Source organism: Musca domestica, unplaced genomic scaffold (assembly GCF_030504385.1).
Source record: "Musca domestica strain aabys unplaced genomic scaffold, Musca_domestica.polishedcontigs.V.1.1 58, whole genome shotgun sequence".
Taxonomy (NCBI): Eukaryota; Metazoa; Arthropoda; class Insecta; order Diptera; family Muscidae; genus Musca; species Musca domestica.
The window spans coordinates 4,009,538-4,033,553 of record NW_026712360.1 but is presented as its reverse complement, the minus strand read 5'-3'; the positions used below and the strand labels follow the sequence as shown (position 1 = coordinate 4,033,553).

Here is a 24,016-nt window from a genome sequence, read left to right as displayed (position 1 = left end):
TAAAACAATCGACTACAGAAATACTTCAGGGAATGAAAGAGAGACAGTTGTTCCTCCATTCTCCCACTCGGTATTCTCTTTAGATATAATATAAGAATGTAAAGTGGATGCTCGTTTTTCTCTCCACCACATTTTTTCTTGAAAAATAATTTTACAGTTTATTTAACTTAAAAATACATATATATGAACATATTACCGCTATAATGCCATTTTGTTTATGGGTGAATAAACAATAATAAGGATATTTAATTTATGATATAAGAAATGTTGGTTGTTTTTTTTTTTTTTTTTCAAGAATTTATAAACTAATATAGCAAAAAAGGCAAAATCCACCTCTCTTTAGTTAGGTTTAAGGCGCGCTCTCTCTCTTCCTCTCTTGAAGGAAAATGACTTGAATAAAGAGATGCTCACATTATTTGTAGGGGAATTTGAAAAGAGATCCCCTCACAAACAACGGTAGCTTAAAATGAAAGAGAAAAAGAGAAAGGAACCATAACTGTTACATGCAAAGAGAGTTCTTCGTTTGGGAAGAGTCTTGCCTTGTTTTCAGAGATTAATTACAATTTATTATGACCCTCAACGAAAGAGAGTCCATTATGGCTTATTCTTGTGGAATTTATGAAGAAATTTTACAAAATCTAGTCTTCAGAATGGCCATGGCAGATAAATTGCCCTCAATCTCCATATCTTAACTGGTAGATTTGTTGGTTGTTGTCGTTCTATTTCTAAAGCTACTGGAAAATGTGTGTGTGTGTGTGAAATTGCTTGTTTTACTCCACTTTCAGTACTGGTGTCACTTCAATATCCTTGTCATCAGCCTTAATTTCAAATTTCAATTTGGCCAATTCTTTGAGGTCATCATCAACCTGGGGTGCCTCACCGCCTTCCTTTACGACCTTTACTGTGTCGGGATATTTATTAACTTCTCCCAGTTCCCGTGAAAAGGAAACCACAGTTTTGGGTTCAAAGTTCACACCCTTTTCACCGCTGGGATCGGGTGAAGGTAGGCTGGGTGTGGCCAAGGCATTGGTGTGGGAAATTGTGATTCCATTGCCATTCTCTTCGACATGGCCATTGGTTTTGGGTTCTTCCTCGGCGAGGGGGGTTGATGTGACGACTACAGCTTCAACGTGGCCATTTTCTTGGGGTTTGTGTTCCTCCTCTACTTTTGCTGGTTCAGTATGGCCATTTTCCTGGGGCTTTTGTTCTTCCTCCTCTACCACCAAGGCGGAGGTTACCACGGCTTGGACGGGAGCCTCAGTTTCTTGGGCTGGGGTTTCTTCTACCTCCGGGGCAGATGTCACCACAGCAACTACACTTTCGGGCTGGTTATCCTCCACCAAGGCCGAGGTGACCACAGCCTGCTGGACTGGATGCTCCTCACTTTGTGGTTCCTCTTCGGGTTTTTCATCATCTTCCCCGGCCACAGCCTTGTTGACCTCCTCAATTGCCTTGTTCACCTCTTCGTCATGGCCATTTTCCGTCATAGGTTTTGACTCCTCTACTTCCTTGGGTTCCTCCACAATTTCCTTAGCAATTTCCTGCAATACCCTTTCCTCAGCCTGTTTCTCCTCATGAGTTTCCTCCACAATTTTCTCAGGTTGAGCCGCGGGTGGTGGTATTTCCAAACTTGGCACCACAGCCGGGCTGGACATTGTCTCGACAAAGGATTTGCGATTGGGCGAAGAGGGAGAAATTAAAACCTGAGTAAAATAGCCACTACGTCTGTTTTCAAAGTCCAAGTTCTCCTTGGCCAGTCGCTCCTGGATACGTCTTTGGCGGCGAATAAATTCAGGGACATTTTCATCTTCACCCTCCTTGATGGGGGGTTCAGGGACTTTGGTGCGTCGCAACACCACCTTGTTCATTTCATGATCATCATTGTTGTTGTTATTGGTATTGACATTGTTGTTGTTGTTATTGCTAATGATGTTGTTGTTGTTGTTGGTAATGTTACCATTTTGTTTTAACAAAACTGGTTTGGCCACAGGACTAACATTCGATGGCTTAAAGACACCATTGAAAGTGGTCGATTTTACCACAAATTCCTGTTTGGGCGCCACCGGCTGTGGTGACAATGGGTTGCCATTTATAACCGTGCCATTGCCATTTTGTACCTTGGGCGAACGTTGAATGGTGAAATTTGGCTTGCCATGATTGATCAGCAACTTGGTGGCCGGAGAGGGGGTTTTATCGCCATTTACGGCAATGCCAGCGCGAATCTGTAGTTTGGGCTTATTATTGATATCAGCCATGTTGAAGTTGTGATGATAGCTACGTTGTTGATAAACAGGCAACACTGTAAAGATAAAAAAAATAATATGAATATTATCAGTTTTTTGTCGGAACAGGTTTGAGATTCTTAATTACAGTTCAGATCAGAGTTTTTTTGTTTGATTTCTTGAAAAGTTTCTTGACATTTGCCGTTAATTGAATTGCATTAGTAAGCGTTGAGTTTATATGTGTTTCCCATCCCCCCCTCCTCCTACTTCTTATTTATATTGCATATCATTAACGAGAAATTATGTTTCTTTCAGAGCTGTCATAATAACCCAGGCGATGAAGTCATATTGCAATTGTCATCATCAAACGTTTAAGACAGAGAGAGATGAGTTAAAGAACAAAGCCAAGATAAAAATAACAAAAATATTATAATGCATTTAAATTTTAATTGAGAAAGAAACAAAGTTGCATATAGAAGTTGATATTAAGGAGGGTTCATAGTGAATGATTTTTGCAATGCGAGAAAAATAGGATTTGAGGTCAAAAATCGTTTCCCATTCAATATAGAGTTCCGATGACTAAGAAGAAGAAGAAGAATGCAGGATGGTCTAAATGACACATACAAAAACAAAAAGTACTTTAAAGGTGGCCCAGCTGCTTTGATATTTTGCCATACAACCATGTCATAAATACAAGTAAATCAAGTCATATTTAGAACCTATTATAATAGAGGCAACAAAATCTCCGAGGTGGTTCCTTTAATAAAAATCTTTACACATCTTTGAAGTGTAGTCTCTGTCCTTTCAAAATCTTTTTATTTCACTAAAATATCTAAACTACCTCAAAAGTTATGGACCCCGAAAAACTAAGACGAAAAAATTGACACAAAATTCATTTGAAGTTACTTTGTAATTTTTACGATATCTCTGGAAATTTTCACAGCTATCACAACAAAACATATTAAGTACTTCAAGATCAGAGGTTTATCTCTCATAATCTATTTATTTCGTCCAAATATCTCAACAACTTCAAAAGTTGGCCTTTAGAAAATCTTAACCGAAAAAAGTTAACATATTGCAAAATTTATTATCTTCAATTATATTGCCCATATCTTCTGCATTTTCCCAGTTAGGCCAACAAAAATTTACTCAAGCAAAGAAATAAAACTCTTTTCTTGAAATTTAATTACTTTTCTAAAATATCTCCGCTACTTAGAAAGTTATAGCCCCTAGAATGTGGTTACCGAAAAAGTGAAAAAAATAATACAATTTTTTGTCACATACAATTTTGCCGATATCTCTAGTACTGTAACAGCTATGTAGTCTTCACGTGCACCAGTTAGGGATCTAGCATTCTTCTTCTAAAAACAATTTATTCCATCAAATTATCTCAATTACATCAAAAGTTATGGTCCTCCAAATATGGATACACAAAAAATGCAAAACAATGAAATAAATGGTGACTCATTTAATGTTGGCTATATCTCTGGTATTTTTCCAGCTTTATGGGTAAAAGTTGTACTAATTTAAAGAAGCAACTTCCACCTCTCTAAAAACAAGTCAATAATACAATATATTTAAATTATCTTACAAGTTATGGTACCTCGAAAATGTTTACGCAAAAAAATCGAAAAAAAGAAATATTGGGTATCACGTACAATTTTGCCGATATCTCTGGTATTGCAATAGTTATATAAACTAAATGTACACAAATTGAGAGTAATATATTTCTCTCTTAAATATAATTTATTTCATTAGAATAACTCAATTACATCAAAAGTTATGGACCTCCTAATACGAATACACAAAAAATGCAAATATTCCAAAAACAGGGTGACTCGTACAATTTTGTCGATATCTCTGGAATTTGCCTAGCTGGATCGATAAAACTTATACCACTTTAAAGAGACAACTTCAATCTTCCGAAAAATGAGCCATTAAAACAAAAAATCTTCTTTACTTTAAAATTTATGGCAGATGGAAAATGTTTACCCAAAAATATCGAAAGTTGACAAATTGGGTACCCAATACAATTTTGCCGATAACTCTATAATTGCAATTGTTATATGGACTTAATGAGCACCACACGTAAAGATGAAATATTCCTTATTCGAAATAAATTTATTTTATCAAAATATCTCCTTTTCTTGAAATGTTTTGGACCTTCGAATAGGAATACACAAAAAATGCAAAAACAGGGTGCTTCATTTAATGTTATCGATATCTCTTGTATTACTATGGATATATCGGCAAATCGTATACGTATCTAAAGATACAACTTCCCTCTCTCAAAAAATAAGTCATTTAATTAAAATATCACAACTACTTCAAGAGTTATTGCACCTAGAAAATGTGTGCGCAGAAATATTCTAAAGTTGTAATATCGGGTATGGCATATAATTGTGCCGATATCTCCGACAGTTTCCTAGCTTGATCAGGAAAACTTGTACCCATTAAAAGACAACATGTTCTTCTCTTAAGCCCAAGTTATTTCATCCAAATAACTCCAATACTTTCAAAGTTATGCGTATTAAAACAGGGTTACTCAAAAAACTGAAAATATTGTATAATGTGGTGTCTGGTATAATTCTGCCTCACATCTCCGGTGTTTTCTCATTTAGAACCTGGAATCTTTTTAAAAATATAAAGATCGCATGCTCTCCCTCAAATCAATAATAATTTAACGCAATATCCAAATTACTTCGAAAGTTATGGGTCCAAGAACATGAATACCCAGAAAATTCTTAATAATGCATAACAAGGTGTATGGTACAATTTGGCCAATATCTCCGGTCTTTTCCCAATAAGAAATTCGAATCTTTTTAAAAATACAAAGAATATATGCTCTTCTTCGAAAGCAATGATACTTTTATAACAATATACCTATTAATTTGAAAGTTATGGACCATAGAACATAAATACGGAAAATTTTTAAGAAAACTTTTAATTGCTTATCTCATAAAAGTTTGTCTATATCTCTGGTATTATCCAAGCTAGATCAACTAAATTTCTTTAAATTGATGATAAGATGTTCCTATTTAAGAATCAAGTCACTTAGTGAGAGTATATCAATCACCTTAAGAGTTATGAGCCCTAGAACATAGTTGCGGAAAAAAATCAACAAATTTCAAAATTGGATATCTGCGATAATTTTACAAATATCTGTGGAATTTTCTTAAAAAGTAAACAGGAATTATTTGACTATAACATATTTCTTTCTCAAAATTAAATCGTCTTTTAATTGAAGTCTAATAAAAAATTTTTTAGAAGCCCATATTTCAAAATAGAATACTCCTTCACAAAATCAAAGTTTTTTTGGTCAAAAAAAAAAAAAAAAAACAAATAATAACGCAAAAGTGAAATCGAGCTTATCGGTCATTTTAAAATGTCAAAATCCGTATTTAATATTTTGTATTATTTTTAATAATACTCATATTTAAACTTATTTATTTATATAGCAACATAATTAATGAGTTTAAAGACCTTACGAAAACTAAAACTAAAATAAACAATTGTGCGAAATTATTTCTTATCACAACGAAATGCAAAGAGACACATAGACAATGTGTCGTAATTGTTTTGGGGAACTCATTATTTGCATTTGATAATTCAGAAAATGGAAAAAATGAGAGAAAAGGGGAATAAAGCAAAGAAAATGGGAATATACAGGGTAAGATGAAAAAACTGCAAGGAACTTCAGACTGCTGTCATTTCTAAGCCACTCGTCCGACAGCTATTAAAATTATTCCAGTGACAGCTCATTATATTGTTCACAAAGCAAAGCAAAAGCATTTTGGTAAGAATTTTCCAGAAAAAAAGTTATTCGTGATGGAATTCAAGCGTGATAGTGTGATTTCTTTATATTTGGCTGGAAAACCACAAGTGACTATCGTTAGAGCTCTCCAGTATTTAATTGCTAATAAATATTTTGTGTCTTGTACTAGTAGCGTATCCCGACGTCAAGGAAGTGGACGGAAGAAAACAGCAACATCAGCAGAAATGGTTCGAAAAGTAAAGAAGCGACTTGATCGAAACCCGTGCTCCAGTGGCCGAAAAATGGCTCGTGAGCTGAACATATCGCAATATTCCATTCGGCAAATATTGAAAAATGAGCTCGGGGTAAAGCCATTGAAACTCCAAAAAGTCCAAGAACTTACACCGCAACAGAAAGAAAATAGACTCAAACGAGCTAAAGAGTTGCTTGGCCGAAAATGGTGAACTGCCGAATTTGGGTTTCTCCGATGAAAAAACATTCGTTGTCCAGCAGTTTGTAAACAAACGTGTTTACTTGCCATAGTGTTCAGCTGAAAATATGGACATTCGGTTGGCCACCAGAACTCAACGGCGGCAATGGTAATGGTGAGGGCCGCCATAACAGCCGATGGTCGCTCTCCGCTCGTATTAACCGACCGTGGCATCAGAATAAATGCCGAATATTATCGTGAAAATATTCTGGAGGCTGTATTAAAGCCTTGGGCACGCAAACATTTTGGTCGCAGACCTTTGGCATTCCAACAGGACTCAGCACGCGCCACCCAAAAATGGTTACCAAATGAGGTTCCTCGATTCATTTCCAGCGCACAATGGCCACCAAAATTTCCGGATACCAATCTGTTGGACTATTGTGTCTGGAGTATTTTGGAAAGCCAGGTTGGCATTCAAAGTGTCGATCACCTCAAACAAGCGCTTCGCCGGGAATGGGCCAAAATACCGCAGAGCAACATTCGGCCAGCGTGTGACAGTTTCATTGACCGTTTGAAGGCCAAAGGTGACCAATTCGAACAGATCTTCGAATACAGGTGTCCATAGCTATTTTCATTTTGAGTTCCTCGAATTTCTGATATTCTCCCCCCAACCGGTACCCCTTTTGTTACTTTTTTTTACTGGCGCCCAATCTAAACAAGATGTTCATAAAACTCTAATAAAGAAAATAATTAAATTTCAAGTATAGATGGCGCTTATTATTTGTCTTCTGATTTCTGAGAGAACACCTTGCAGGTATCCCTTATGCATAGTCTTGAACTTAGAAAAATAAGAAATTATGCTAAGTATAAATATAAGAAAAAATATTAGGCTAAAGATATTGTTCCTTCATAAATAATATTTTGTAAGTATTTTTTTTTTCATAGCCTGTAGCACCCATTTCGAATTTCAATTACGAAATTTGAAGCAATTCTGGTAAGTAATACCGCGAAAATTATCAAAATATCGAATATATTGACGTATCCGTTATAAGGGGGCTATACGAAGGCGTAGATCTGCATACGCGATTTTTTTTTATTAAAGGCTATTACGAACTTAAAATACGAAATTTGAAATAATTCTGGTAAAAAATATCGCTAAAATCACCAGAGTAAGGAATATTCGCTCATTTAAGAACTTAACCTGCCTACTGGAAGAATAACGATAGAATAAGGATTTTACGCTCATAAAGAATGTATACACTTTGTTGGGTCTGATATGAGTATTTCGAGGAGTTACAAACGGAATGAAAAAGTTAACATATCCTCCATATTATGTCGGAAGGTATAAAAATAGGGGTATTTAATTTCACCTAAATGGTACCTATATTGTAATATAGGGGTGTAACTAGGAATCTCAATATCCGCCTCAATGTTTTCGTTTTACCAGAATAATTATTGAATATTGTTCGCATGGTCCCTCATAATTTTTATAATTTATGCCAAAGCCCGTAGAGGTCGCTGCTGGGTGGATTTATAGCCTTCAGTGGCTAGAGGAAATAATTTACTGCTGTTAATATTTTGCCATCAATTAAATGTTGATTTACCCAACATTTTCACTGCTATTTTTTCTAGGTGTGGTCCCTCTATGACGCGATTTAATATTTGTCAATGTTTACATTGTTTAAAAAAAAACGAATCTATTCCCTCTCCATGTTGGGGGCTTCTCTGTGTGTGTGTTCCAAAACACTTAAGATAATTATAAATGAATTTCTGTAAAGAATAGAAGCAAATAATAAAAAATATAGAGCAATGTTAACAAAATAGCCACTTAAAACCACTACAAAAAAAATTGAAAAAAAAAAAAACAAACAACAATAAAGAAGGTAGGTAATTCCAGACCACAACAATGGCGCCGACTTTGCCGAAAAGTTTAGCGGAGTGGAAAACTCAGGTACATGTGACAGTTTCAATGCCCTTCGCCCAACCTTCCCCCTGGGGTTCAGTCTTTTTTGCCATAAATTCGTTATGACAGATAAAAGTGATCGAGTTTTGTTTTTTTTTATTAAGGCAGTCATGTGAAGAGAGTTCACATTTTTTTTTTCAAGTGGACATTGGCTGGCCCATCAGTCAGCCGGCCAGTCAATTGCATTGACTTATCTTACATTGGAAAAAAATTGGCAAGTGTTGGAGCCAAAAAAAAAATCATTCAATGCCAAAATTCAATACAAATTATGTATGACTGAATGTCTGGAGGTCTGTCACGTGTTTTTTTTTCTACTTTATTTAAAATGCCATTGACAATTAATCAATTAGCCGCCAAAAAAAAACTAGAGTGTTATAAAATAAATGAATTAAATTCTAATTATTATGTTCGCATAGAGAAAAAACCAGGTGATCTGGCTGAAAGGTTTTAAATAACAATTAACAGCAAAAGCAAAACAAAAAATAATAATAATAATGAAAACAAATGATGTGATAAACACGTAGTAAATGACATAAGTTAAACAGCTGCTGTCACTTGGCGTTCAATAGAGCCAGACTATTTACACAGCGTTAAAGTTAAAGACCCCAAAACGCAATGGTGGTTATCAGACTTAACCTTCTCTCTGAGTCTCTCTCATTTTCTCTCTCTCCCTCCCCCTCTCATCCCTCACTCAATTCATTACAAATATTTACCACGAATGTCACACCGTTGTTACTTCTTATCGGCAAAATCACAACGAAGACATCAAACAACAGGGGCAGAACTTTAAGCCTTTTGTTTAGCCATTATTTCTTGACAGCAATTGATTTAAAGGTTACATAGAGGCCTTTTTTTGTTGATTTGATTGCTTTTGGCAAGGAATGCGATAACACATTTATATCAACTTCAAGGGAAAATCACACACAACATATTTTGATGACTCATTTATGCATTTGACTGCGAACTTAATTGACATTGAACTTCAATGTAATTGAGATTAGATTTTTGTAGGTTGGCAGCAGGGTTTTAGACGACATTCGGTAAACAACAATTAAGGCAAATAAGTTGTGCTATTGGAATTTATTAACGAAATTGTGAGTCAAATCTTTTCCGTACTAGAAAATCAGTAGTGGAATTCTCTAACTCATTTTTTGAGTTACCGACAAAAGTCGGTAAAATTTAAATGCTTACAATTTCGGTAATTAACGAAATTTATCGGTAAGTTAGCGACGAAATCAAAGTAGTCGCTAAGACCTACCGATAGATACCAGTGTTTTCAACCTTAACTTATTTTTTATATCAAAATTTTGGCTTTCAAAATTACCGATTTTTGTCGGTAACTCAAAAAATGAATTAGAGAATCCTACTACAGGTCTATTTTTTTATTTCGATAGCTCTAATGTCACTATTCGGTATCCTGATACTAGGATTTTCGAAATTTGCTCATTATTTAAATTCTTTGCAGCAGTAAACCAAGATTCTGCAAAACATTTGTATACCCTCCACCATAGTATGGAGGGTATATTAAGTTTGTCATTCCGTTTCTAAACACCTCGAAATATACATTTAGCGATGTCCGTCCGTCTTTTCGTCTGGGAAATCGCACTATCTTCCGAACGAACTTAAGTAGATTGATAAAATTTTACTCAAATATATATAATATGTCTGCAGGATTTTTTGTATTGAAAATGGGCCATGTAGGTGTACGTTTTGGTATAGCCCCCCATATAATGGTACCTCCCTATTTTCGGTATTTTGGTGATTTAAGCGACATTATTCAGCGAAAATGTTTCAAATTTGGTATTTAAAGTTCGTATAGGATATTTTACAGTCTATGACAGAAAATTGTCTGTGCAGCTCCAGGTCTTCGTATGGTACCCATGTACCGATACCTCCCTATATTCGGTATTTTAATGATTTTAGCGACATTACTCACCGGAATTGTTTCAAATTTCGTGTTTGAAGTTCTTAATGAATAATACAGCCTAAGGCAAAAAATCATCACTGCAGGTCTTCTTCTTTATATAGCCCCCATGTAACGATACTTCCCGATATTCGGTATTTTGGTGATTTGAACGACATTATTCACCGGAATTGTTTAATTTTTGGTATTTGAAGTTCGTAACAGATGCTACAGCCTAAGACAAAAATCGTCTCTGCAGGTCTACGTCTTTATATAGCCACCCATGTAACGATACCTCCCGATATTCGGTATTTTAATGATTTTAGCGACATTACTCACCGAAATTGTTTCAAATTTGGTATTTAAAGTTCGTAATGGATATTTTACAGCCTATGACAGAAAATTGTCTGTGCAGGTCCAGGTCTTCGTATAGTCCCCATGTAACGATACCTCCCGATATTCGATATTTTAATGATTTTAGCGACATTACTCACCGGAACTGTTTCAAATTTCGTATTTGAAGTTCGTAACAGATACTACAGCCTAAGACAAAAAATCGTCTCTGCAGGTTTACGTCTTTATATAGCCCCCTTGTAACGATACCTCCCGATATTCGGTATTTTAATGATTTTAGCCACATTACTCAACGGAATTGTTTCAAATCTGGTATTTAAAGTTCGTAATGGGTACTGCAACCTATGACAAAAAATCGCCTTCGCAGGTCTACGTCTTCGTATAGCCCCCATAAAACGATACCTCCCGAAATTCGGTATTTTGGTGATTTGAACGACATTACTCACCGGAATTGTTTCAAATTTGGTATTTGAAGTTCGTAATCACTACTACAGCCTAAGACCAAAAATCGTCTCTGCAGGTCTACGTCATAATATATAGCCCCCATGTAACGATACCTTCCGATATTCGGTATTTTGGTGATTTGAGCGACATTATTCACCGGAATTGTTTCATATCTGGTGTTTGAAGTTCGAAATGGGTACTGCAATCTATGACAAAAAATCGTCTTTGGAGGTCCACGTCTTCATATATCCCCCATATAACAGTACCTCCCGATATTCGGTATTTTGGTGATTTGAGCGACGTTATTCACCGGAATTGTTTAAAATTTGGTATTTGAAGTTCGTAACGGATGCTACAGCCTATGACAAAAAATCGTCTCTGCAGGTCTACGTCTTTATATAGCCCCCATGTAACGATACCTTCCGATATTCGATATTTTAATGATTTTAGAGACATTATTCACCGGAACTGTTTCAAATTTAGTATTTGAAGTTCGTAAGGAATACTAAAGCGTAAGACAAAAAATCGTCTCTACAGGTCCACGTCTTCATATATCCCCCATATAACGGTACCTCCCGATATTCGGTAGTTTAATGATTTTAGCGACATTACTCACCGGAATTGTTTCAAATTTGGTATTTGAAGTTCGTAACAGATGCTACAGCCTAAGACAAAAAATTGTCTGTGCAGGTCCAGGTCATCGTATAGTCCCCATGTAACGATACCTCCCGATATTCGGTATTTTGGTGATTTGAGCGCCATTATTTACCGGAACTGTTTCAAATTTCGTATTTGAAGTTCGTAATGAATACTACAGCCTAAGACAAAAAATCGTCTCTGCAGGTCTACGTCTTTATATAGCCCCCATGTAACGATAAATCCCGATATTCGGTATTTTGGTGATTTGAACGACATTATTCAACGGAAATGTTTCAAATTTGGTATTTAAAGTTCGTAACGGATGCTACAGCCTATGACAGAAAATTGTCTGTGCAGGTCCAGGTCTTCGTATAGTCCCCATGTACCGATACCTCCCGATATTCGGTATTTTAATGATTTTAACGACATTACTCACCGAAATTGTTCCAAATTTCGTATTTGAAGTTAGGAATCGTTACTACAGCCTATGACAAAAAATCGTCTATGCAGGTCTACGTCTTCGTATAGCCTCCATATAACGATACCTCCCGATATTCGATATTTTGATGATTGTAGTGACATTATTCACTGAAACTGTTTCAAATTTCGTATTTGAAGATCGTAATGGGTTCTGCAAGCTATGACAAAAAATCAGTCTCTGCAGGTCTACGTCTTTATATAGCCCCCATATAACGATACCTCTCGATATTCGATATTTTGATGATTGTAGCGACATTATTACCTGGAATAGCGTCAAATTTTGTATTTGAAGTTCGGAATCGTTACTACAGCCTGTGACAAAAAATTACTTATCCACCACCTCGTCTTCGTATAAGTCTCATATTAAGGTTTTGAGCGGTATTTTTCGGCGGAATTTTTTATTTATTTTTTTTTTTTTTTAATTTTTTAATTTCCTTCCAAATGGTGGAGGGCATAAAAAGTTCGGCCTGGCCCGGAATTTTTCTTCTTTTTGTTTATTTTTAGTTCTTGGCCATATTAACATCAAAGTATAGATGGCCCATTTGGAATGGTTTCAACGATTCGTCTTTATTTTTTAAATCTTTAAAACTAACAGCTGTTTCCTCTTTTCTTTACTCAATACCATATTATTTTGTATTTTATTTTTTTCAGAATCATTCATAGTTTTGAAATCTAGCCTAGACAACATTTAATTAATAATTTCAAAATTTTATTATCACTACCTAAAATAATCAACAGTTAACTAAATATCAACTGAAATCTCTGCAGGTTCTCAAAAATTATCTGTTATCAAATGTTGGAAATCAATCACCGTTAATTGAAAACCGGATTGCAAACATTTTTATTTCCTAGATTCTAAAGCTATGACTTGGCATTTTAGGGTATTTATTAAGTCATCAATGCATTCATCATCATCAACATCATCATCAGCTATTCATCACCTTTACGCCCTGACTTGGCTGAGCCATTAACTAGCCAACAAGTCTTTGGCCAGTGACACAGTAACTTATATTCTAAGAAAGCTCCCTCCATGTGTTTTGAATATTGGCTGGTTTATTGCTTAGCTTGGATGGCATTACATCTACGAAGAGGGGGTGGGGGTGTAGGAACCGAGAAAGAGCAAAACAAATGCTCTGAGAAAAAACTACAATTTGAAGGTCACATAAATTACTGGACATTATACATAGAAATGTGTGGAAGAAGAAGAAGAAAAGCAAGTTCATGTGCATATACCTGTTACACGCTCGAACGACTCTGCCCACATTTTAACTCCTTTGTAGTTGAAAACCCCCCTCCTACCGCCCCCTCATTTCTACATTAGACCTTTAAGGTTTTGTGTTGTTTTTTTTTGTTGTTATTTTTTTATTTCAACAACAACAAAAACCAGATCAGTGATAAAAACAGCAAACAATTTTTAAGTGCTTATTGTTAATAGTTAATTAAAAAGGTTATTTCGGCTTAGAAAAATAAATACCAACAAAAAAATTAACAACAAAAAATAATACTTTTAAATTTTATGGACCACAACATTGGGGAATTGAAATGGTTTGCCATTAAATGGTAAAAAAAACAATTGTTATTCCTAGCCAACAACAAAGAAAAAACCACAAGTCATATAACATTGAATTGAAAAATAAACAATTGAAATTCCAATAAAAAATTGAAAAAATTTAGGAAATAAATTTCAAATTTTTTAAAAAATTATAAAAAAAACTGCGGTCTTTCCTATGATCTTCCCCCATATTTTCAAGGCTATTTTTCCCTCTCTTTAATGCAAATTTGATTTATTAATGCCAAAAAAAAATTCGTTTTCGTTTGTTTTTTTTTTTCATACCAAACTTCTCAATTATTTGTTATCATTTATTGCCCAGGGATTTTTGTAGATTTGATAATTTCCATACCATTTTTCTATCACGTTTCTTATCGCTACCCAAAAACAAACACAAAATTTAAAATTTCAGAAATTAATAGCTAATTTTATGAAGTCATGTGTGGGGCAATTAATAAATGGTTTTGGAGTTTGTTTTTTTTTTTTCTCCCGCTTTGCTTACGTCAATACTCCGCGAGAATATTGGAAGCATGATAAGTACCTAACGTTTAGTAAAGTACCCGAAAAAATCCCCAACCCCACAACATGCAACAACAACGGCAGGTGCATAGTAATTTTATTTTCTAATATTCATGATAGACAAACAAAAAAACAAAAAAGACACGAAAACACAAAACTTTATAAATTATTTCCCATATAAAAATAAATCTTCATAAATGATTCATTCATTTATTATGGAAATATATGTGTGTAATTAAATTTTATGGGAAATATTTATTTAAAAAAAAACACAGATAATTGTTCACCGGAAATAAATGATAGAGGTAATTTTAAAGAATTAAGAATTAATTTGGGAAGTAAAATTTTAAAAGTGATTTAATACAAAAAATTCGGATTTTTTTTGGGCATATAATAAAAAAAATATAAAATTTGTTTTTAAAATGAGCCCAAAAGTTTTAAAATTTATTTTTTTTTTTGACATTTTGGATTTATCAAAAAAAAAAAAGAATTATAAAAATATAACATGAAAATGCACTTGAAGTTTATGAAAAAACCACTGCGAATTAACGCCGTTTTCGCCCTCAATTCTTCACTTTCCGACCATGGAAAATCCTCATAAAATTTCATAATAAGCTACCGAATACGAAAAATCTGTAAAAAATAAAAGTTATCGATAAAATACCGATAGCAATAAGGCTATTTAACATCAAAAAATTCTATGAGTTATTTTGTCCTCTTTTCCATTCGGAGGCAAACTACAGCGAAATTATTAAAGCTAGAGGAGTGATGTCAAGGAAAGAAATATTCTTCGAGATATTTTATTAGGGGTCTCAGAGTAAACGAATTTTGTAGACATACTACTTATCGATAAAATATCGATTGCAATTTGGGTATTTAACGACAATCTTCTTATTGGTTATTTGGTATTTTTCCTCTTTTAAGGGTAAAATACAGTCAAACTATTCATGTTAGAGGAAGGATGTCAACGGAAGAAATATTCTGCATCAGATTTCATTAGGGGTCACCAAACAAATAAAATCTGTAGATATAACAGTTATCGATAAAATAACTATAGCAATTAGAGCATTGACTTCCAAAATATCATTTATATGGATTATTGTGTACATTTCCTGATTTAATGACAAAATGGTGCCAAACTAATCATGATAGAAAGGTGATGTCAAGGAAGGAAATATTCTGTATCAGATTTCATTAGGGGTCACCAAACAGGAGAAATCTCTAGATGCAATATTTATCAAAAAAAATATCGATAGCAATTCAAGCATTTAACAACAAATTATTTTATTGATTATTTTGTACTTCTCCTCAATTAAGAGCAAAATACAGTCAAACTATTAACTTTAGAGGGATTATGTGAACGAAAGAAATATTCTCCATTATATTTTACTAGGGGTCTCCAAACAAGAGATTTAATACTTATCGAGGAAAAAATCGATAGCTATTCATGCATTTAACGACAATTTTTTGTATTGGTTATGTTGTACTTTATCTCAGTTAAGAGCAAAATATAGCCAAACTGTTCATGTTAGAGGAGTGATGTCATTAGGAGTCACCAAACAAGAGAAATCTGTAGATATTCTTTTTATCGATAAAATATCTATATAATTTAAGGCATTAATTGCCAAAAAATACTTATATGGCTATTTTTGTACTTTTTGTCATTAAAGAGCAAAATAGTGCCAAACTATTCATGTTAGAGGAATCATATTAACGAAGGAAATATTCTGCATCATACTTCACTAGGGGTCGCCGAACAAAAGAAGTTTGTAGATATAATTTTTACCGATATAAATTAGATTTACTTGCGAAAATTAATTTTTATGCAAATTTCTTCCTGATTTAAAGGCAAAATGATGCCAAACTAATCATGATAGGAAGATGATGTCAAGGAAGAAAATATTTTACAACATATTTTTCTAGGAGTCACCTCACAACAGAAATCTGAAGACATAATACTTATCGATAAAATATCGATATGGTTTATGACATTAATACTTAATAGTTTTGTTGTACATTTCCTCATTAAAGGGCGGAATTATAACAATCTATTCATTTTAGGGGGATAATATCAAGGATCGAAAAATTCTACGGCATATTTAATTAGGGGTAATAGACTAAAACAATCTGTATATATAATATTTATCGAGAAAATAGCCCGAAGATTGTATTTTTTTTATTTTGCAATTGATGCAATAATTATAATTTTTTTAAGGACGATATCAATGAACGTAATATTCTATGTCAATTTTTACTATAAGTCGTCTCACACAGGAAATCTGTAGATATAATATTAATCGATAAAATATCGCTATAAATTGTCTAGTAGTGATTTTCTTTCGAAAAATCGACTGTTTTCTAAATTGTGCAATTGAGGCAATAAATATACAATTTAGAAAGATGGTGTCAATGGAAAAAATATTCTGCATCAAAATTCACTACCAGCCTTCTCAAACGGAAAAGCTGTAGATGTAATACATATCGATAAAATATCGATTGTAAGTTAGTCAACTTGACATGCACTGTTTCTTTGAGAAAATTTCGGTGAGTTTCTCAATTTACGACAAAATTACCCACAATTTTTGACTTTAGGAAAACAATGTCAATGAGAGTAGTGCTCTACGTCAAATTTTACCATGAGCTCTTGAGCAGAGCAAAACTCTACTCGATATATTTCTCTATAAAATATCGATAGCGAAATCGACTTATCAAACACTGGAGTTATTTTGTAATTGAATTTGGTAGGTCTTTGAAAATATGCCAAAATCGCCTGCAAATCGCAAATTTAATAAAATTATGTTAATGGAAAGTAGATTCTACACTAAATTTCACTATAAGTTCCCTCACAAAGAAAATCTCTATGGATATTATTTATTAAAAAAATATATGCATCAATTTGAATAAATTGATAAACAGCGGTTTTTTAAGTAAATCTGTTGGTCTTGTTAAATGGATCACAATCGCCCAAAATTCGTCATTTTAGATGAAAAGTGTCAATGAAAGATATGTTCTACATCAAATTTTATTATAAGTCTCAGAAGAAATAAAATCTCTAGATGCAATATTTATCAAGAAAAAATCGATAATAAAATGGTTAAAAAATGAAGTTATTTTCAACCGGATTTTGGTAGACCTTTTCCAAAATGTGCCAAAATAACCTAGAAATTGTAATTTTAGAATCATGACATTAATGAAGAAAATATTATACATCGAATTTCACTGGGGGTCACTGAAAGAATCGAAACTCTAAATTTAATATTCCTCTATAAAAAATCCAAATCAAGTTGGGTATATTGTCAGTTGTTTAAATAACATTAAAGAAGTTTTCTTTGTCCTCAGTCCTCTTTCATTTTTTTAAAAAACAGCGTACACCCATTCTTCTCTGAATTCACACAAGTGTAAAAAACTAATATTTTGCACAGCAATTCATTTATTTTATTTTACAAAAATTCAAATTCAAAACGACTGTTTCAACACCCATTTCTTGCCATAATGGTTTCTTTCTAAGCTTTCATTAATTAGTTATATAATAATTTATATGTCTTAACATTGTCACAGTTTGTGTGACTTGTTAACAACTATTGAATAATATCTTGTAATTCACACAAAATAACGGTTCCATTGTTTAAGGGTGCCAATTGCAACAGACATTTTGCTTTGAGTGTAAAAATTGTTGCCAAAAAAAGATGAAGAAGAGTAAACTATAACTAATGATTTTTCTGCTAGTTATGAATGACGGGCATTTATTGTTGTTGTTGTTGCTGATGATTTTTATGTTGGCAATAATTAAAATGTTGATTTTTTTCCCTTCTTCGGCTGCTTCATCTTTGAAATTTCTTTTCGTTTAATGGTGTTCGTTGCTTTGACTTTTTTTATTTAAACAAAAAAACTATGCTTAATTATAACACTTAAGTGTGTCCATAGTTAATGGCACCCTATACCAACAATATGGATGGATAGTTTTTATTTAATATTTATTGTTGTTGTTGTAGAAAATATTTGTTATTTTTGTATTTGAAAGAAGACGAAGAAAAAAAATTGGCGTATAATTTATTTTTAAGTTATGTCCGAATTGTTGCCACACACACATCTAACTATGTAAGTATGTATTTGTAGTTTATACACGTACCAAATAATCATGAAATTTTGTCATCCACACTGTGTCAAGTGTTATTGACTCAATGATTGATAATCACAATTGAATATTTTGAATATTTTGTAAGACACCCCAAACCAACACCAAAACTGAGTCGGAATAAGAAAGGGGGTCTTTGGTGAGTTTGGCATTTGAATCTAATAAGAATTAATAAAAAAAACCTAATGAATATGTTAATTTGCTCCCCATTTTAAGTAAATAAAAACACACATACATACACACAATTATATTTGTTTATATGATTTGTATAAGAAATGATTTAATATTTGTATTACTAATTTGAAGTGTAGCAGAAAAATTTGGCACGTTTTTGAAACTACCCCGAAATTGCCCATAGTTCTTTAATTTAGCAAGAGGGTACCAAGGGAGGAAATATTCTCCATCAAATTTAATAACAAGTCATCAAGTAAATGAAATCTCTAGGTATAATACTTATCGATAAAATATCGATAGCAATTTATATATGTCATCATATACATTTTTTGTGGGTAGTCTACAAATTGTGCCGAAATGACCCATAATTCTTCACTTTATGGGGATGGTATTAAGGAACGAAATATTCTATATCAAATTCTACTAAGAGTCACTTCAGGGATAAATTGTCTATGTTTAATATTTTTCAATAAAAAACTAGTATTAAATGAAATATTATATCAAGTAGGGATTTTTTCCTGAGACTATTTTGGTCTCTTTTCAATTACGTGCAAAATGACCCATAATATCTACTTTTAGAGGCTTGATGTCAATGACAAAAATGTTCTCCATCAAATTTTACTAGAAGTCACTAAATAGAAAAAATCTCTAGGAATAAAGTTTATTGATAAAATAGCGATATCAATGAGTGTATATAACCATTAAGACATTTTTTGAGTTTATTTTGCCAGTCTTGCAGTTTGTACCGAAATGTCCCATAAATCCTAAATTTAGTAGTACTTTGTCGAAGAAGGAAATATTCTATGCCAAATTTGACTATAAGTTTCCTCAGAGAGGAACATTCTAAATATAATTTTTTTATAGAAAATTTCAATGTTAAAACGAATAAATAAACAAGCTGTGTTTTTATGAGTGTATTTTTGTCTCTCTTCATTCCTTGTCAAAATGGTCCACATTGCCTACTTTGAGGCGCATGACGTAAAGAAAGGAACGATTCTTCATCGAATTTCAATATAAGTCGCCGAAGAAAAGAAATCTCTAGATATAATATTTATCGATAAAATATCAATATCAATTTTGGTATATAATCTATATATTTTCGTCCGTCTTAAAAATTATCCCAAAATAACCCATAACCACTCACTTTAGAAGGACACTACCAAAGAAGGAAATAATCTATGACAAATTTGACTATAAGTTTTCTCATAGTAAAAAATTCTACTTTGAAGTTTTCTAAATAAAAAGTCGATATTAATTCGAATATATCAACGTATAGTGATTTTCTGAGAGTATCTCTGTCTCTTTCGCGGTCCGTGGCAAAATGGCCCATATTGCCTGCTTTTAGGGGAATGATGTCAAGGGAGGAAATATTCTCCATAAAATTTCATTGAAAGTTACCAAATAAAGAAAAACTCTAGGGATTATAGTTATCGATTAAATTTCGTTATCAAATTGGTTTTCTTACCATTCAGGGATTTTCTGAGCAAATTTCGCATGTCTTGCAAATTGTTCAAAAGGAGCAATAATTCGCCATTTCAGAAGGATATTGTCAAAGAGGGAAATATTCTATACCAAATTCGACCATAAGTTTCCTCAGAGAGGAAAATTCTATATAAAATATTTCTAAAGTAAATAACGATATTAAATCGAACACATTAACAAGCTGTGCATTTCTGAGTAATTTCTCTCTCTTTCGTATTTCGTGGCAAATGCATAATTTTAGGGCATGATGTAAAGGAAAGAAATATTCTCCATCAAATTCTATTATAAGTCCCTGAAGAGAAAAAATCGGTATATATAATATTAATCGATAAAATTTCGATAACAATTTGTGTATTCATCCAGATAGTGATTTTCTGAGTAAACTTCACATGTCTTGCAATTTGAGGCGAAAAGGCACATAATTCCTCATTTTTGAAGGATGATGTCAAAGAAGGAAATATTCTTCATCAAATTTTACTATGAGTCGCTAAATAGAAGAAACACCTATGTATAATATTTATGAGTGAAACATGGCCATAAATTTGGTTATTTAAACAAAGAATGGTTTTTCTGAGTAAATATTTGACTTTTCTCAAATTCGATCGAAATATGCCACAAATCTAAAACTTAGAAGATTGAAGTCAATGAAAAAATTCTTCTTCATTAAATTTCATCCTAAGTTACCTCACAACATAATTCTCTACGTGTAATATTTATCCTTAAAAAATCGATTTCAATTTGGCCAGGCTCTGAAGCATTTATTTTTGGAGTATCGGTGGTACTACTTCCCAATAGTGCCAAATTAAGCAACAACTCCGAAATTTAGAGAGATGATGTCAAGGAAGAAAATGTTCTACATCAAATTTAACTATAAGTCTCCTCCGGAAAGAAAATCGTAAATGCAATATTTATTAATAAAATGTTTAAAAAACAATTTGGGTAAAAATATTTTACATCGACTTTGTGCGTCTATCTATGTTTTCAAATTAGGCCAAGTCAGACTTAATTTTATGGAGTAGGTGCTGAAGAAGAAAATATTCTACACCTGATTTTACCTTAAGTTCCTTAACAAAAGAAGTCTGTAACTATATTAGAAATGAATGAGATATCTTAAACAATTTCATGTCTCATCGAAATGGCGCCCAATATTTTCAGAAAGACTTTTTTATACAGTATTGTATATTTTGATCAATAATTTGTCTTTTTCACATTTCCTATCCATTATTTTCATTGCCTGTTACTTTTTAAATTTCCATATGAAATTCAGATCCCCTTAATGGCCTAACACTAACCCCACACGATTTAAACTAACCTCAACCTTCAACCAGCTTTAATTTACTTCAAAAGCAAATGATCATCAAAACAATTCTACAATCACTTTTCATTACTACCCGGTATTTAAGGTTATCATTATTTTTTAATTCTTTTTTTTTTTGTATTTTGAATTCTTATTACGAATGTGTTCATAAACAAGTTCGTTCCATCTCTAGAAGTTATTGTTGTTTAATATGTCTCCAAGTAATATCTATTTGTTGCACAACAAGGCATGAGAGTGGGGGAGCAAAAAAATACTTAGTTTTGCAAAAACAACAAAAACTAGATATTAAATAAATATTTTAATAAGTGAAACGTATTCTAAAAGCTGTTTGGACTTTTTGTTTTTATTTTTGTAAACAACAAGCCGGCTATAATGATGTTAGGTGTGGTTAGAAAAAAAATTATAATTTTTCCCAAAGCAATTTTTTTGCATCTATTTTTATATTTATTATTATATAAATGCAAATGTGTGTGTATGTTAATTTATACAAAATAATGCTGTGACAATATTTTGATATAGAAGTTATTATCATATGACGTTTAAGAATAGCTGTCACATTATGAATCATGTGTCTTGGAAATTGTTTAGAATAATAATAATGGAAATGATAGTATAAAAGAGGGGCAGAAATTTCCAATTAAAGTTGGGTGGAGGGGTTTGGTGTTAAAGGGGGAAATATTCTACATCAAATTTCACTATAAGTCTCCGAACAAAAGAAATTTGTAGTTATTATGTACAGCGGTAAAATATTAGAAACAATTTGAATATCCCTAAATCGTCTTTTTTTGCATTATTATTTTAAACGTTATTGAAATGAGGTTGATTTGATCCCCAATATGAAATTTTAGATAAATGTCGCCAAAGAAAAAAATATTCCCCATAAAATTTCAAAAGAGGTCGCCGAAGAAAATATATCACTACACGCTATATTTATCAATTCAATTTTTGTATGAATTTAGATCTATAAATTATTCATAGATTTTCAGCGACTAATTAAGAATTTTTTCGAAATAGGCCAACATTTCAATGTAAATTTAATATTAGAGGGTTTTTGTTAAAAGAGGAAATATTCTACATCAAATTTCAGTATAAGTCCCCGAATAAAAGAAATCTATAGATATCAAGTATAGCAGTGAAATATTGCAACTAATTTGGGTGCTAAAAATTGCTTATTTTGGCATTATTTTATGGGTAATTGAAATGGGCTTCAAGTACCAACTGATAACTCATTCTAAGAGAATGACGTCAAAGGAAAAAATATTCCCCATCAAATTTTAATATAAGTCTCTTAAAATAAGAATTTGATATATACGATATTTATCTATAAGAGATCTAAAAATAAATTGGGTATATACATTATTTGTGTATTTTTTCGACTATTTATGCACCCTTTTGAAATTGGAACAAGAGTCCATTTAGACTTAATTTTCTGGAATTGATATTAAAGAAGGAAATATTCTTCACCAAATTTCTCTATGAGTCTCTTTACAAAATAAATCTGTAGCTATTTAACAAGTGTGAGAAAAAAACGAAACAAATTTGGGTATATTGAAAAAAAATCTATTTTGTATTAATGTCACAAGTTTTTGAATAATACCCATTTACACGTTGAATATTTCATTTTTAATGGTTGACATCAAAGGAGAAAATATTCGGCATCAAATTTCAATATAAATCTCTTTAGAAAAAAAATCATACATGCAATATTTGTTAATAAAATATTTAAAAACCATTTGGGTATACAAATATTCTTAATCGATTTTGTGAGTATATTTCTACTCTTTTTCGAATTAGGCCAATATTTCCATTTAGAATTCATTTTCCGCGGTTGGTACTGAAGAAGAAAATATTCTAGACCAAATTTCATTATAAGTATCTTAACAAAAGAAATCTGTAGCTATTAAACAAATCCGGAAAAAATTAAACAAATTTGGGTATATTAAAAAAAAATCTATTTTGTCTCATTCGTCACAATTTTTTGAAAAATGCCCAAAAAGAACCCAAAGAACTTCTTTTTGGTGACTGACATCAAAGAGAAAAATAGTCCTTATGAAATTTTAATATAAGTTTTCTCAGAAAAGAAAATTGTACAAGCAGTATTTGCTAATAAAATATTTAAAAAAGAATTTGGGTACACGTACATTATTACTTGATTTTGTGTGTCTATTTCTTCACTTTTTCGAACTAGGACAATATATCCATTTAGAGTTCATTTTAGGATATTATTGTTGAAGAAGAAAATATTCTACACTGAATTTCAATATAAGTTCCTGAACAAAACAAATCTATAGCTATCAAACAAACCCGAGAAAAAAATTAAACAAATTTGGATGTATTGAAAAAATACTATTTTGTCTTAATGTAACATTTTTTTTTGCAAAATTCCCAAAAAGTACACGAAGTACTCCTTTTTGGTGATTGACATTAAAGAGAAAAATATTCCTTATAAAATTTCAATAAAAGTTTTCTCAGAAAAGAAAATCATACAAGCAATATTTGTTAATAAAATATTTAAAAAAGAATTGGGTACACATATATTATTACTTGATTTTGTGCGTCTATTTCTTCACTTTTTCGAACTAGGGCAATATATCCATTTAGAGTTAATTTTAGGATATTATTGTTGAAGAAGAAAATATTCTACAGGCAA

At 32.3% G+C, this 24,016-nt stretch overlaps 1 protein-coding gene across 3 annotated transcripts in view; it reads right to left on the bottom strand.

Annotated features, from left to right (window-relative positions):
• Positions 1–149: 149 nt before the first annotated feature.
• Positions 150–24,016, bottom strand: part of LOC101894151 (hybrid signal transduction histidine kinase E) — a 35,492-nt gene continuing 11,625 nt past the window's right edge. For all 3 annotated transcript variants that reach the window (XM_020035746.2, XM_059128875.1, XM_011293020.3), the window contains one exon: positions 150–2,299. In XM_020035746.2, the coding sequence (XP_019891305.1) occupies positions 771–2,299 (1,529 nt within the window). In that variant the 3' untranslated portion in view covers positions 150–770. The remainder of the gene's footprint in view (positions 2,300–24,016) is intronic.